The 15,917-nt window shown below is 41.1% G+C and overlaps 1 protein-coding gene and 1 long non-coding RNA gene across 2 annotated transcripts in view; one reads left to right on the plus strand and one right to left on the minus strand.

The window, feature by feature from the left end:
• The window catches only part of SYNPR (synaptoporin), a 311,626-nt gene that overhangs the window by 178,252 nt on the left and 117,457 nt on the right, over positions 1 to 15,917 (plus strand). The window contains exon 3 of the mRNA XM_023249907.2: positions 13,634 to 13,758. Coding sequence (XP_023105675.1) covers positions 13,634 to 13,758 — 125 coding nt within the window. The remainder of the gene's footprint in view (positions 1 to 13,633; positions 13,759 to 15,917) is intronic.
• LOC111559432 lies at positions 5,672 to 13,637 on the minus strand. The gene is made up of 4 exons (XR_002740309.2): positions 13,272 to 13,637; positions 12,214 to 12,345; positions 11,538 to 11,694; positions 5,672 to 6,608 (listed from the first exon to the last, which is right to left on the minus strand). It is a non-coding gene; the product is annotated as an uncharacterized LOC111559432 (long non-coding RNA).

The raw sequence follows: 15,917 nt of genomic DNA on the forward strand, positions 1-15,917 counted from the left end.
AAAGAAAATTTTGTTTAAAAAAAAGAATATATTTTCCTCTAAGTCCTGCAGCGTTATAATAATAGAACAGGGTGAGACTTTCTTGCTTTCAAAAGCATACCACTCAGGAATTTAATTAAGATTATTTTTGAATATCTTTAAAAAACCATGAAAACTGTTCACATATGTATTAAATTAAAAAACAGTGAACTTTGTCTATACGTATACAGTCATATCTGGATTCATTTATAACATGATCTCAATTGTTAAAAATATTGAATAATGGAAATTTTCAATCACATAAAGACACAGAATAATTTACAAGACCAGTGCTCTAACCCCTGAGCTATGGAGCCTAGACACAAAATAATTTAATAAGCCTCTCCTTACTCATGGCTTAGCTCCAGCAATAATCAACTCATAGCCAGTGTTGTTCCTTCTTATGCTCCTATTACTACACCTTCTTCCCAGGCATCATATCATTTTTCCTATAAATAAACTGGTATGTATCTCTCAAAGGTACTGAATACAAAAACACTATACTACCATATCTCACATTTTAAAGATTAACAAGAAGTCTGTATCATCAAGTATCTACAAATTCCCAAATGTCTCATGTAATTTCATGATTTTTTAATAGTTTCCTTAAATCTGGATTTTAAAAAAATCCACCATTGGATTGATATATCTCTTCAAACCTTTTTAATCTGTAAACTCCTCTGTTTCAATCTCCTCCTCTATACATTTTCCTCTCTCTCTGTACATTTTTGTAGTTTGTTTTTGTTGTTCTTGAATAAACAAGCTGTTTTCCCCTGGAGAGTTTTTCAGGGTCTGGATTTTGCTGGTTTAATCCTTATGGTGTCATTTTACATGTTCCTGCTCTTCTGGGTTTTTTGGTAAATTGGGCATTTGGGCAGAGAGGCTTGCTCAAATTCAGAGTTTGATTGATTTTTTTTTTCTTTTTTTTTTTTTGCCAAGAATATTTTACAGTTGGTGAGGTCTTCTTCCATTAGACTAAGGCTAATAATGTCTGATTGTGGCTCTTTTTCTGTTACCAGTTAACACATATAGTTATAGTTTATAACCATATCAGTATCCTATCCTTGATTTTGGCTTAGGTCATGAGCTCACAGGTTTGCAAGATCAAGCCCTGCATTGGGCTCTGCACTGACAGCACGGAGCCTGCTTGGGATTCTCTCTCTCTTCAGTCTCTGCCCCTCCCCTGCTCGCACATGTGCACACTCCCTCTCTCAAAATAAATAAATAAACATAAAATAAAATTTAAAAAATAAAATAAAATAAAATAAAATAATGAATTTGTTCACTAGTACCCTCTAACGGTGACCAATTAAAAATTTAATTTTAGTTGTTTCTTTTAGTATAGTTATGAACTCATGGATTCAAACTATCTGATTTCCCTATCTGAGTGGCCTTGGACAAATCACTTAACACCTCTAAGCTATGGTTCACCTAGTCCTAAAATGGGGATGATGATTGTGCCTACTTCACAGAGTGATGAGCCTTCAAAGATAACAATGTTTTTACAGCATGCAGCACACTGCCAGACGCAAATAGAATCTTGCTAAGTCTACTTAGCAACAGTTATGTTCTTACTATGATTTGAATTATGATCAGAAAATAGTACTTTAAAATCTACTTCAAACTGCTCCTATAGAACTACTTTATACTACTTTTCAATATGAACAATATGCTGCCTTTTAACTGCCTGTTTTAGGTTTGCTTTTTTTTCCCATTATGGAATCAAAATAATACAGAGTAGCAAGTTCTCTGTTAGGACAGAGGTGATTTAATGACGATGCTTCGTGTTTGAGAGGTTCAGAGGTTTTGACCTGGAAATCAAATGGTCAACAAATTCAGAATAGTCAAAGCAAGTTCATGAATGCCATAAAGTATCAACAGTGTAGACATGCAACTTTGCCTGTGAGGTGTTCAAAAGAAGTAGAAGAAGAATGAGAAGGCCTTCAAATCTCTATTTATAGTTATTTGCATATTTCAAAATTCTCTGACCATCAATAGCTCTATGATTAATTCTGGGTTCCTGCCTCTTAGATCATGAGCTTAAATATGATGCCTGTTTATACTCATGGCTTGCATTTGGTTAAGTCCTAGATTTTATTTAATATAGCCACAAAACACAAAAAAAATACAAAACTAAGCAAAAGAAAAAACCAAAATCACCTGCTGTACTATTCTTTCTTTGGATTCTGTGCTTGTCTTTCATGAAGATGAAGCTGAATTTACAACAAAGTAATTTTGTTTTAAAAAGGAGAAAGAGTGAGGGAAACTTCTTTTTTAATGACCACGCAGTTTAGTACAAAGAATTAATTGAATGTACTCAATTGGTTAGGATCAATATTGTTTTTCCAAAATAATCTGTGTTATTCTAATTTGCTTTAAGGTTATAAATACAACTCTAGTTCACAAAATGTTTGGATTTTAAAGAAGAGGTGTCAAATGTAGTGAATCCAACTGGAGTAGAATCCCAACTTGACTTTAATTTTCTGGATGTGGTATCTAAGGCAGACTCTTTTTGAAAAATGGGATATAAGGGTTTGACTTACCTTCACTTAAAAAAAAAATCTAGTCATGAAAGCACAGCTTCTGGCCAAGAATACTTCATGCCAACATATTCAATACATGTTACTGAACTATAGAGTGGTGGCTATGTTCCCTGGCTTATCTTGCTTTAATTTGCCTGTCAAGCAGAAGTGTGCCATTAAGATTTTCTTCAGTGCTGTAGAGAGATGGTTATGATAGGCAAGAAAATTCAGGAAGTCCGTATCACAGAAAAATGTCAAGTTCAAAAACACTACAATAAGCAACAAATTAATTCGCAAGACTCTAATCAGATGTCAGAGAAGTGGTGTCAGTTCTGGGTGAGAAGCTCTGCTGAATTTTTATTTTTTTGTGTGACTCCATTAAGACAGATATGAGAGAATTAGAGTTGATTCCTTTAAAAATAATTGCCGTCACTGAATCTGATGAAACATAAGTCATACTTTTTGACTTACTTGCTGATGGACCGTATACTTGAATCCTAAGTTCCCTCAGTGTATTTTGAAATGTTTTTTACCTTGATTCTAATGAGTGACTTTGTCAAAATATTTTAACAACTAAGTGGGTCAAAAATGTTGTCCCATTTACATCCTCTGCAAACATAAATAATTTGAAGGGATTATTGAAGACAATTCAGAAGAGAGTGGGTTTTTTTTTTTATTTTATCTATTTTTTCATCCAAATGGAAGTTAAAAACAGCACCACCATCTAATAACAGGCTCAAATTACTTTGCTCAGGTTACCCAGAGATTGTTAAGCATCCGACTTTGGCTCAGATCATGATCTCACAGTTCGTGGATTTGAGCCCCGCGTCGGGCTCTGTGCTTACTGCTCGGAGCCTGGAGCCTGCTTCTGATTCTGTGCCTCTCTCTCTCTCTCTCTGCCCCTCCCCTGCTCGTGCTCTGTCTCTCTCTTCTCTCTCTGTCTCTCAAAAATAGAGAAATGTAACAAAAAATTTTTTTAAAGATGAACACCTTTCTATACTGCTCTTCATTCTTTATAACTATTGCATAATATTCCATTGATTGAATATCTCAGAATTTATTTGGTTATTCTATATTTGTATAAGCATGACGATTGTTTCCAATTTATGTTTACTATTTCAACTGTGCATTTTACTTCAAAGATTTGTCAGGCTTTATCATGGAAAATAAAACCAAAGCAGAAATTTACATTTCAATTTACGGACATGTGTTAAATTAAGCCTATTGCATATAAGGCATAGGATTTTCTAGGCACTGTCTAGGATGTCGGAAATGACCACTTAGTGAATGGGCTTTCCTATGCTGTCTCGCCTTTATAAAATGCCTTGAATACTTGTTTTACTTCTTTCCCTCTGTCCCATAAGTTCCTATGGCAGACAGTGGAGACTGACTCACTCAGCAACCATTCTCAGCCTTTGTCCCCTTGCTTACCTTCCCTACAGAGCCCGGGAAAGCTGAATATTCACTTTCCAGTCTCCCACACAGCTAACCTGTCCAGGGACACAACAGCCATTTTGTGACTATGAGGCAAAGACCACAAGAACCAAAGAGATGTCTGTCCAGATGTCATCAAACTTTTATTGTTTAAGCTACTATAGGTCAAGCTTTCCATTTTCTGTGACCAAATACTTTACTAACTGATCCAGTCTCCAGGCTGCACATTTAAGACAATGAAAACAGAAACTTCTTTTACTGTCTAAGTAATTTGGAGCTCTCTTTCTGCAGCATCTGGTCAGAATTCCTCAGGTAATGGTGTGAAGTACCAATTCTGTGAGGCCGCTCTTGTCTGGGAGGATTTCACACAAGTCACAAAGTTTAGAAGGGCACACTATCCAATACTTGACAGATGGTGTGAAATGGAATGCAGTATGGAAGGTACTGGTGCTGGTTAAGAACACGGATAGTTATGTACAACGACAGGAGAAAACATAGCTCTACGCAAGAAAGCTTTCTGACAGTAGCTTTCAGTGCCTCCCAATAAGATCCAATTATATTGCCTTCCAGGGACAACTTGCAGTTTTTATCTTCACATGAATGTCCTGTCTGAGGTTGTACAGGGTTATTCACAGAACCTTACTGGGTCAGAATATTGCTGTAACCATAAACTGATAGTAAAGAAGGTGCTTGGTCAATTTTCTTGGAAAAATCCGATTATCAGCAGGAGAAGACACACTAAAAGAAAGAATTAGACAAAGATGAGAAGAAATGGAACATTAAGTTTTAAAGGTGTTCATCCGTTTGCTGGGGGCCTCCTGAGTAGCAAGTAGGGTATGAGGGAAGCCACAGTTCATCAAAAACTCGTTCTGCACCAGAAACTAACTTGACAATATGTATTCTTCGTTTTTCCGGGGCTACTGTTGTGGTGTAATCAGCTCCTATAAACAACTGTGTTCCCAGAAATGCTCTTCAGGGGTTCTTGGGACAAATGGCTCATCAGGCCAAGATAAATCCTAAAAGGAGAAGGGGCAAGAGGGGTTCATCAAAGGAAGTGGAGGAGGGGAATTGGGTCCCTTCAAACCTATAAACTGTTGAATGATGATGCTGTATGAAAAAGTGAGCAAGCCACCAGCCCTGCTGTGGCTAACAGGTAGGAGGGACTTGGGCAGTGTAATTGACACAAGCTTTTGAAGTGTTCCTGTCATGCCAGACTCTGACTCCCTTCCCCTGGTGGCCTGTGATGCTGCAGGGGGAAGGTTTGGCTTGCTGAAGCAAAATACATGAGCTACCACTGGCATCCATTATGATGATCAGGGCTTTGTCCTATGGATGCTTTCTTTAATCCTCCTTTGGCTTTCTGAGTATCGATGTGATGGAGAACACCTTAAAATGCCCATCACTGACATTTCTGTATTAGTCTTTCCAAAGCATGTGCTGGCCAAGAGAGACCCCTGTCACAGCCCTGGGAAAGTTAAGAAGGAGGAAGATAAACTTTAGAGAAAGGCAGATCTGAGTTCAAACCATGACTACTTCACGTACCAAAAACCAGTGTGACCTTGGGCATGCTGTTTAACCTCAGTTTTATCATCTATAAAATGAGGGATTGGGTGATTGTGTCTCTACTTCAGGGGATTGTTAAGAGGATTAAATACACCAATGTAAATAATATACTTACTGAAGAGATGGGCACAGAGAACCAAATATAATTGTTTTATTGTTACAATTATCATCATAATGTTTACTACTGTTTTCAGTGCCAAAATACGGGTTTCTCTCATCTTTTCTTGCCCATTCATTCATATATTCATTCACTTGGTAACATTGATGAGCCGTGTATGATGTTTTGGTGCAGCAAGTGACATAAAACTGGGACATAGTCCTCTTGGCACGGGGTCTGTAGACCTCAGAGAAGTAAGACACTGTTGGTCTTCCAACCCTAGTCCGTCCCTGTCTCAGTCCACACTCTCCATGGCAACCACCACAAAGGCAGGTCTGAAATGCAAATTTGTCGTGCCTCTCCCCTGCTGAAATCCCAATCCCCTCATAAAATCCGAGTTTCTTCGCAATGACAGACTGTTTCTGTAAGGGCCAGATAGTGAATATGTTTGGCTTTGTGGACCAGGATCTATGTTGTTAGTATGCAATTCTACCGTTGTAGTGTAAAAACAGGTATACATCCATGAATAGATGTGACTGGATATGGCTGGATTCGGCCCGGGGGCCGTAGTTTTCTGATCCCTGCTAGATGGTCCCTGCCTACCTCTGGAACAGTCAACTCCTTTCTTCCCAGCTTGCAGTGTCTGCTTCAGCTGTGCCAACTGCACAGCCCAAATGTGCGTCACTTGCTCACTTGAGGCTCTTTCCTTGACTTGCTGCTGTCTCTACTTGGAACACTCTTCTTCTCCCTCTTACTTGGATAAATCTGGCATGCTCTCCTGATTTCTCCTTAGCTATCCATTTCTGCAGACAGCTGGTCCTCATGTCTCCTCCAATCCTCTCTGCAAGCACATACCATATGTACCATAGAATATGTGCTATATTTTCCTCTAGTGTGTTCCAGTTACACAGTAAAACACTGTCAGAGTGCGTTTTCATTCAGTTGTCTGTATCTCCAGATAGACAGCAAGTTCCCTAGAGGTGGAGGAGAGAAATAGCTTTACTTAGTCAACAAGTATTTAGGGAGCACCTGCTTCATGCCAGGCCTTGCACAAGGTGGTAGAAATCCAGCAATAGACAAAGACAAGTGTATTACCTTTCCCCAAGGAAGTGGTCAAACAAAACACAAACAGGTGACTACATAATGCCAAAAATGACAGATTTTAGAACATCTGCTCACATAAAAACAAACAAGCAAACAAAGACAGGGAGTAATGGGGCCAGCTGGGGTGGGGGCTGAGGTCAGGAAGCCCACTCTGGATAATGTGGCCAAAGAAGACTTCCTCTTTACACAGTAGCTCAACTTATTTAGAGAGGGCTGGGGAGATGAGGGTGTGAAAAGCTTGAAGCTGAGAGGAATGAGATAAGGTGGGTCAGGAGGTACAATTCCTTTTAGTAAGGCAATCCTAGAGCACACTGCAGTGCCTGAAAAGTAATAGGCCCTTGGTCAGGGTTTGATAACTGTCTCAGTTGCGTTCCCCCAAAGCAGGTCCTGAGACAAGAAATTTGGCTCACAAAGTTTACTTGAGAGGCGATGCCAGGAAGCACAATGATGAGACATTGTGGAGGGACGCCCACTATGGATATTAATGGGCAATGGGGACTCAATCCCAAAGGGCAGCCTCTGAAAAACTATGCTGAACACACCTCAGAGTTTCCCCACAGAGGTGGTTGTATCCACCAATTTCCATCCTGAATTGAAAATTGCAAGATGGCAGAGAATTCACTCAAAGGGACTTCCACCATGCCCCAGTCCCAAGGCTGAGCATATTCATGCCTCCTGAGAAAGTCCTCAGCAGTGAGGCTTGGGTGTTGGAGGGGGAAGCCTTTGGGGTGGCACAGATCAGACTGTTCCCGTGAAGCTGCACTGCAGGTGGCCTCTAGGGTGAGCTGAGGGGATATAGGCAAAGCATCAACCACCTCTGCTACAATAACTAAGTGAATAAATGAATGAAAGGGTGAATAATTGAAGTCGAGAAAAAAAGAGTGAAGTACTTACTATGCAGTAAGCCCAAGGTGAGTGATATGAAGTAACAGGAAATATGAATGAAGAAGGGTGAATCAATGAAAGAAGCCCAAGGCTCTTGCCCCAGGGAGCAAGGAAAGTCCCTTGGGAGCAGTGGTTTGCTGGAACTCAGCTGACTGTGCAGCTCTCTTTCCAATCAAGTTTGGAGGTATTAGGAGGGTGGCTTGGAATTGGCCATAATGGGAGTTTTACACCATGGAAATTGGCAAATCAAATACTAGATGCCATTGCTTTATGCCCTGGAGATCTGATTGTCAGCACACATAGCTCAGTGGCAATATGAATACCAACACTTGGTTTCGATTTTCCAATCCCTTTCATACTAGTGTCCTTACTCTCACTTATTCTTCCAAGGTATCCTTCATGCCTGAGGTTGTGTATCAGGTCATGGAAGATGTCCCCTCCCTAACTTTTCTGCAGACCACAGGTCCCTATGAGAGCCATTAATCAGCCTCATTTCCTGTCCTCCTCCAACCTAGTGCTTTCAATTGTGCCTCACAAATTAACCAGAAGGATTAATAGCATCTTTCATTGATATTCCTTGTGTGATTCAATTAGTTCCAAGGAGGGAACTGCTTGCCCTCTTTCCAGGGAACAAAACCTTTGGTATCATTAACTGTGCAAAGATATTCCTGCTATGGGTGATTTTGGTTTATGGGTGCTTATTAAGCCAGAAAGTGCAAGGCGATGCTTCTGTCTCTTTCACCTGAATCTATTTCTAATCAGTCTGCATGCCAGGGAAATCTCTGCTGGTTAATTTTGTCCATTTAGAGAATAATTTTTTGTTGTTAGGAACAGAGCTGTAGATCATCCAAGACGGTAGTGAAATGAGAGTTCATTTCAGGAGATTTATTTCTGTCTCCTGAATTCAAGGGGAGTGAATGATTGGGCCAGTGGTTATGATATTGATTATCTTAGACTGTACCAGAGGGTGAGGTGTCTGCTTTGTTTGAGAATTGGAAGCTTGAGGGAAGATAGCAACACAGAGGTCTTGTAATTTCCCTTGGTTGGGTAAATGGACTTTTGCCCCAGGGTTATGAACCCCAGTGTCTAGGAAGGTGAATAAGTAGGTTGCATTGCCAGAAAAAATGCAGTGTTAGCTGAGGATGAACACACGGAGCCCAGGGTTCAGAGAAATGACACGTGTGCATGTACACACACAAACTCCATGTTTTCACCTCTCTCATCAAGGTGCATGCAGTCACTGTAAAGTCAGGCTCAGACGGAAGTCTTTCTCTCTAGTTCCTCGCTCTCATCTCTTCCTGGCACCCCACATCCCCAGTCCCCTAATTCAGGCTCTTTCCTCTCCTCAGACTTGCAAGGCCCATGCCCACTTCTCATTCCATCATGGCCACATAACACAGTTTTCCCTCTTCCATCTCGCAGCATTAGTCTTGCAGAGTCAAGCATCTCCAAGACACAAACTTTCCTCTTGCTAATTGTAATGGTCTCTCAGAGAAACCGTTGTCAAGCTAAGGAAGTTTCTGTCTCTTCACATATTCCAAGAACCTCGTTCTAAAATTCTCTACCCTATCAAGGGTAAAAAGGAGGAAGGAAAGAGAGGGAGGGAGGGAGGGAAGGAAGGAAGGAAGGAAGGAAGGACAGACAGAGGAAGGAGAACAAAGAGAGCACAAACCATCCATTCTGCTTGGCTAGTGAGCTTGCCATTCTGTGCCCATGAGACCCTCAGAAGACATGGAGAACCTCAGGCCACTAAAGCACCACGGTGCATTTCTGGGCAAAGACTAGAACATTTGACAGTTATCTCCCACCCAGATGGCCAGAAATTGTTCTCCCTGCTGTTGTAGAGCTAAGCAGAAGAATGCTGACTCAGGGAGTCCACACACCAGGATTCTGGTTCCAACTCTAGCTGAGTTGGGGCAAGTGAACGTTCCTTTCGAGTTCTCTGTCTTCACGAGTGTAGTTGTAATAACAATAGTAATAAATAGTAATAGTAGCAGAGGAAGAAGGGGAAGGAGAAGACACTTCAATGTTTGTTGAGGGCTGTGAGCCCGGTGCTTTACATGTGTTATCTCAGCTGAAGCACACAAAGTCATGTGAGGTGAATAGTATTATTCTCAGGCTCTTTCACTGGGCAGTTGCCATGCTGACCTCGCACTGTCCAGCTTTTCCTCTCTGGGGGTTTTACTTGAGACGTTTTCTCTGCCCGGGGCACTCCCTTCCACTCCCCACCTCCTTTTTGCATGGCTTCCTCTTCATCCTCAGGGTCTTAGCTTACATGTGACTTTCCTCAGGTGTAACTCCCTGTCTAGAAGAGCTTGTTCCCCACAAAACACATAACACAATTTGTAATTTGTAATTGTTTCATTTGTATATTCTCTCTGACTGTCTCCCTGATCCAGCAGTGGGCTCGCTAGTGGGCTTTCTTTGTCTTTTCTCCTTTTTAACTTTTTGTTCCCCACCGGCTGGCACCTAGCAAATGCACCATTAAATGTCTGCCGAATGAACCAATGGATTAGTCCTGATTTAGGAGAGGTAGGAACTGAGAGGTTTGGAAGTTAAATAACTTGCTCCATGTCAGACGGCTAGGAATTGGACTCAAACTCGGGTTCTGCCTGACTTCCAAAACCGCTCTGCCCAACCACCTAGGGAGAAGTGGCTGGGCAGACCTCTGGGAGGGGAACCCGTGAGAGCGTTTTCCGGATTCCCTCACACTCTACATTTTTCTTCAACACCAAGGGAATTTTGACCCGCCAAAGAGCTTTCAGCCCCCTCTCCCCACTCTGTCTTGATGTATTCCAATTACAGAACTAGGCCCCTGGCTGATACACTCTAAAGGAGTTGATTTCACTCTCCCAAATATGGAATCAACCATGCCTGTAATACGTTATTCACTCGGCAGGATCTGACTCTCCCAGAGTTGTACAGACATTATCTGTTTAATCCTCACCAAACCCATGTGAATTTGATATCGGTCACACAGTATGATTTCCCTTTAATCAGTGACGAGTGGGGGGAAGGGAGAAAGTTAACCAGAAAGCCCATAGGTGTCATATTCAACTCAAATACAATGTCTTATGTTTTCAGAGCTCAATAGACATTAAAAGAAAAGATATTGGTGTGTGTGGTTTTAACAGTCTGACGCATTCCTTCTATGCATCTAACATTTTGAATAGTTAAATACATAATTACCATTCCATGTTAAGTTCATTACATGGTAGTACTACTCATATCTTACTGTATATAAAGGACTTTAATGGAAGATGAAAATCCAAGGGTATTCCCTTATAACTATCAAGCACTGAAATTAACAGGACTTATCTTTAAGTCCCTTCAAGTCTAACTTGCTATTTGAAGCCATTATGCTATTCTGCGACATCTTTAATATAGAAATGGTAAGCTACACACACACACATACACACACACACACACACACACACCATTGTTGTTAATAGATCATATCACATATGTTAATTGCTGGGCCCAATACCTAGCCCATAGTAAGCACTTAATAATGGCAAGAATGGCCAATTCCTCCTGACCTTTATGTGTACTAGTGTTGATTACACACTTGGGACCCTTACCCCATCAAAGTGCATATATATAGCTTCCACATAAATCTCTGCATGAATTGAAAGGGGCTGCACATAAATACATATTCCATCTCATTGAATCTCTCAGTGACTCAAGAAGATACACAGGATGTGTTACAGGTGAGGAAGCTTGGACAGGGAGAGGCCTATCTCCATAGCCACACCACAGAGCTCCGGGCTCTGTTACTCCACTCTTTCTTCTGGAAGAAGTCTTACCAAAGGCAATATTCTGACATGGCACAAAGTGCTGAGACATCCAGGATTATATAAAGCAACTTAGATTTAAGCACGGAGCAGTTAATATCACTTCCTCCTTATTCCTACCTACAGTAAGAGCTGACAGAGAGCATTCGGTCCTGAGAAGTGAGCAGCTGCATGCCACAGGAATAAAACTCATGTTCCCTTCAGCTGTGGTGTTCCATGTGTACGAGCCCCAGCTTGCAATGGGGATTGCGGTAGCTTCTCAACGCCTCCTCAGATCCTATAGGCAAATTAGGAAGAGAAACAAAGCAAAACAGATCAGCATTTCTGGAGCGCTTGGATGCTGGGTCCCTGGGGCCGATGGTCATGTAGATTTAGCTAGGGAGTAAGTCTAAATTTCCTATTTTATGGCCTAGAATATCTTACTAAGGAGCTCATCCATATCTATTTACAGCAATAGCTTTCATTAACATCTATTGAGTACTTATCCCGTGCCAGGGTCTGTTTTAAATGCTTTACACAGATTAACACATATAAACATAGTTTTCTCCTACTACATCTACTGTTTATTTTGGTCAAGTTGTTTCCATTTTTAAAATACTGGTTTTAAAAACGAATCACTTAAAACTGCCACACACGGAAACAAAAATGGGCCACAAAATATTACTTTACCTTTGAAGGTTTTATCATTAACCAGTCTTTTCCTATTAAAGTTAGACGGCCAACTCAGACCAACAACCCTGATACTCTTTCACCACCGAGTGAGACTGACATGGCAGATGTTATGGATAATACTCACTTCGCCTTCTTCACTTTCTGAATAGACTTGGTGACATTGCCAGTTCCAGCAGCCTTCTTGTCCACAGCAACTTTCTGTTTTATATGATGAATCGCAGAATGACCCAGTGGAGTTGTTATCAATGCTGTTTTACTGTTGAGGAAACCAAAGCATGGGGAAATGAAGCAACCTTTCCAAGGTCTCATTCCAGAGCCCATGCACTTAACCCTTAAAAATAATTCTGTTTTCTGTGTAAAGTGGGCTAGCATTCCTAATGGGACCCCAGACCACCTAAAGAAGCTGAATTCCAAAATGAAAATAAAATAAATGGGAGTATTACAACATGAGGCATTGTTAAGTGCCCTTGATTGACTTTCTTTGGAAATGAGCAGGAAATACTTTTGAATTTAGCCAAACTAAGCAAAGTTGAGCATTTGCTTCTCATCTTAGGCCACCCTTAACCTCCCAGATATATATCTTCTTTCTTGAAGACTTCCCTGATTTCCTGCTCCTAATTTTTAGTACCTAATTTCCACAGATCCATGTTCTACCCCAAGATGGACTATGACATTAATTGGTAACCAGTTGAACCTTTTAACAGTTGACATAGAGCAACTAACACAGAGTTTTAACAACCAGGGAGGCTTTGAGGTTGACATATACCGAGATCTTGTGCTCTGAAATAGTGCATATTAGATACTCACCTACTCTCCCTCAGCCCTTTAGGTCTTAAATTCTGGGGCTCCTGGGTGGATCGGTCATTTGAGCTACTGACTTGAGCTCAGGTCATGATCTCGCAGTTGGTGAATTCAGCCCCGCATTGGACTCTGTGCTGACAGCTCAGAGCCTGGAGCCTGCTTCTGATTTTGTGTCTCCCTCTCTCTCTCTCTCTCTACCCCTCCACTGCTCGTGCTCTGTCTCTCTCTCCCTCTCAAAAATAAATAAACAATTTAAAAAAAATTAAATTCTTACTATGGCTTAAAAAAAAACAACCTATATTACTCCAAAAGATAACACGTTTATTGCAGAAGTTACAGGCAAGCAAATTAAAGCAAGGAGACATCTCGAATTCTTCCCACCTGGAGATATCTGTCATTAATCCCTTAGTGTGTAATTTTCCAGATACTTTGACGTGAGATTACATCTCTACTTTCTGAGGCACGACGGCTCGTTACACAGTCAAACACGGATATTTTCTCCTCGTGTTCAGTTTTTCTCCAAGCAAAGTTACACCAGTTTGCCGGACTAGTTTTTCAAACACCACCTCCGCGGTCCCCATCCTCCTCCTGGCTTCCATCTCCCAGCCTGAACCAAACACGATGCCACATTTCGGAAGAACGTAACCTCTCCCAATTCAGACACTGAACTCTGATTGATGTATTTCACTGGATTAGCATCATTCCAATGACTCTTTTCTTTCTTGCTTCTTTGTTCTCCACAGCTTTTTGCGATCTTTGCGTTTGCAACATGCGGTGGCTATTCCGGAGGCCTGCGGCTGAGTGTGGACTGTGCCAACAAGACGGAAAGTAACCTCAGCATTGACATAGCATTTGCCTACCCATTCAGGTAGGGAACGGCGGCTCGTGCTCATAGAGAAGGCACCTTCTTCCTTCTGTGGTTTCTCAAAAGATAAGCAGTTTTCTAGAGACTTAGGGGTTAACAGAGAGGAGTCTGTCTGAGCCCACAGAACACCCGAACAAGTAAATGCCCACCTGCCACCCCACTCGGGGAGGATTTGTGAGTCCTACTGACTCTTCTCCAAAACATTGATACTGTCGGCCCAGTATTCAGAGCTGTCAGTAGGAGACCTCAGATACACAATTCCCTCCTCCCCATGCTTATTTCCTATCTTAAGTTCTTCCGAATTCTCTCTAGGATTAGTGTCACCTCTAATTTCATGTTGACTGTGCAATCTTGTTTGATAATGCCTTTAATAATATTAATATCTAATATTGCTTCCATCTGCCAGACACTATACTTAGCTGCTTACTTGGTTATCTCATTCAGTCCTTTTGAAGGGAGGACACTTACTATCAGCGTGTACAAATGAGGAAAGTGAGGCACATACACATTTGCCCACATTCCTCAGCCAGTACATGGCAGTCAAGGTTGAGCCTTCCTGGGTTGAGCCCAGATCTCATATTTCTATTGCTCTACTTAAATTGCCCGAGATCATTCTTTCAATCTCTTTATAAGTTCAGTCTGAAAGGTACCTTATATGTGTCTGGTAGATGACTAGACACCTACCAGGGCTTTTTCCACATTGGATATCTTGTGATTCTGACCCATATACCCAAGTGGATGAACTGAATTCAATTTTAAAATAATTTCTTTCTGTAAAACTCCCAAATACTTGGCATCAAATAACCGGTATTATTTTTTAAAACAACTTTCAGCACAATGTTTCGGAACACTCTCTTGTTCATTTCTATTTAACACACATTTATCGAGTAATCACCTTGTGCCAGACATGGTGCTGGCTCTGGAAGTACAGAGAAAAGTATAAATTGATGCCTGAAAACTCTTCTTAAATAGGAGAGTACAGTGTTTTCCAAAATCTTTCCCATGGAGCCCTAGATATTTAATGTTTAATGAAGAAAAGAAGGAGGGAGGGAGAGAAAGGGTGGGGAATCATTTAAAAATTATGTGGTCAAATAAATTTAAGAAATACTTCTTAGCACTCTGCTTTTCTAATGCCCATTTCGAATCACCAAGAGAAATACAATGTTTCCCAAATACATTTGACCGCAGACACCTTTTCTCACTGAGCATCTCAGAGGATCTGTATATCATGGAACACATCCTTGTTATATTGATTTAGTGGACTTTCCCTAGCCTAAAACAAAAGTGCCTCAGCTTAGAGGCAATGAATCATGGGAAGTGGCATTTATACCAACATACCAAAGGGTTTTTAAAAGTAGAACTGATAAATGTTGCAAACACCTGTGCTCAAGTAGACACTCTCCACACTAATAAGAGAGTGCAAAGCTCAGAAATACTAAGCACAGGACCCCTAGTAATTTGGTGTAAAGAGCTACACGTGTGGGTAGAAATGAGGCTGAGTTGGGGGTATTTGACACTTGTTAGTTCTGGAGGAACTCCTTGGTTTATTAGGGAGAAAGGCGAAGCCACTGCACACTCACGGATCAGTATGTGGGATCTAGGATAGGAGATCAGAATGGCTGGTTCTAGGAGAGGAGGTAAGAACTACCAATGGCTGGGATCTAGCAGAGGAGAGAAGAAATGTCAATGGCTGCACAAGAGAGGTAGTATGCATAGTAACATTAGTCGTGAAATTGTACGGTCTGCATTGCCTTCTACGATGATTTCATACCAAAAAAAAAGTGGTAGGAACAGATGACTTCAAGGTCCGTCGCTTAAGATTTGAACATCATTAGGTCACCAAACGTTGAACACAAGTCCTTCTGTCTCTCAAACTGGAAGAGAGTGATCAAGAGACCTGTTTAGACAGGAAAACAGGGCCTGGTTGTTTGGGCCTAGGAGGGTGGAGAGCAGGGTCATGTTTAATTTCATGCAATCCTTGGCTAAGTGTACAATTTGAAAAAACACTTGAAGCAAACAGTTTCCAGTATTGGGCTTAATTTTCTTCCCAAGACATATTACCCTGGCCCAATAAAAGGCAACTGAAGAAATTGGATAAAAATGTTTATTGCCACCTATGAGCACAGTGGCCCTCTTATCTGAGATGTTTTTACTTGGCTTTT

The sequence above is a fragment of the Felis catus genome, chromosome A2 (genome assembly GCF_018350175.1).
Source record: "Felis catus isolate Fca126 chromosome A2, F.catus_Fca126_mat1.0, whole genome shotgun sequence".
In the NCBI taxonomy this organism is placed as follows: Eukaryota; Metazoa; Chordata; class Mammalia; order Carnivora; family Felidae; genus Felis; species Felis catus.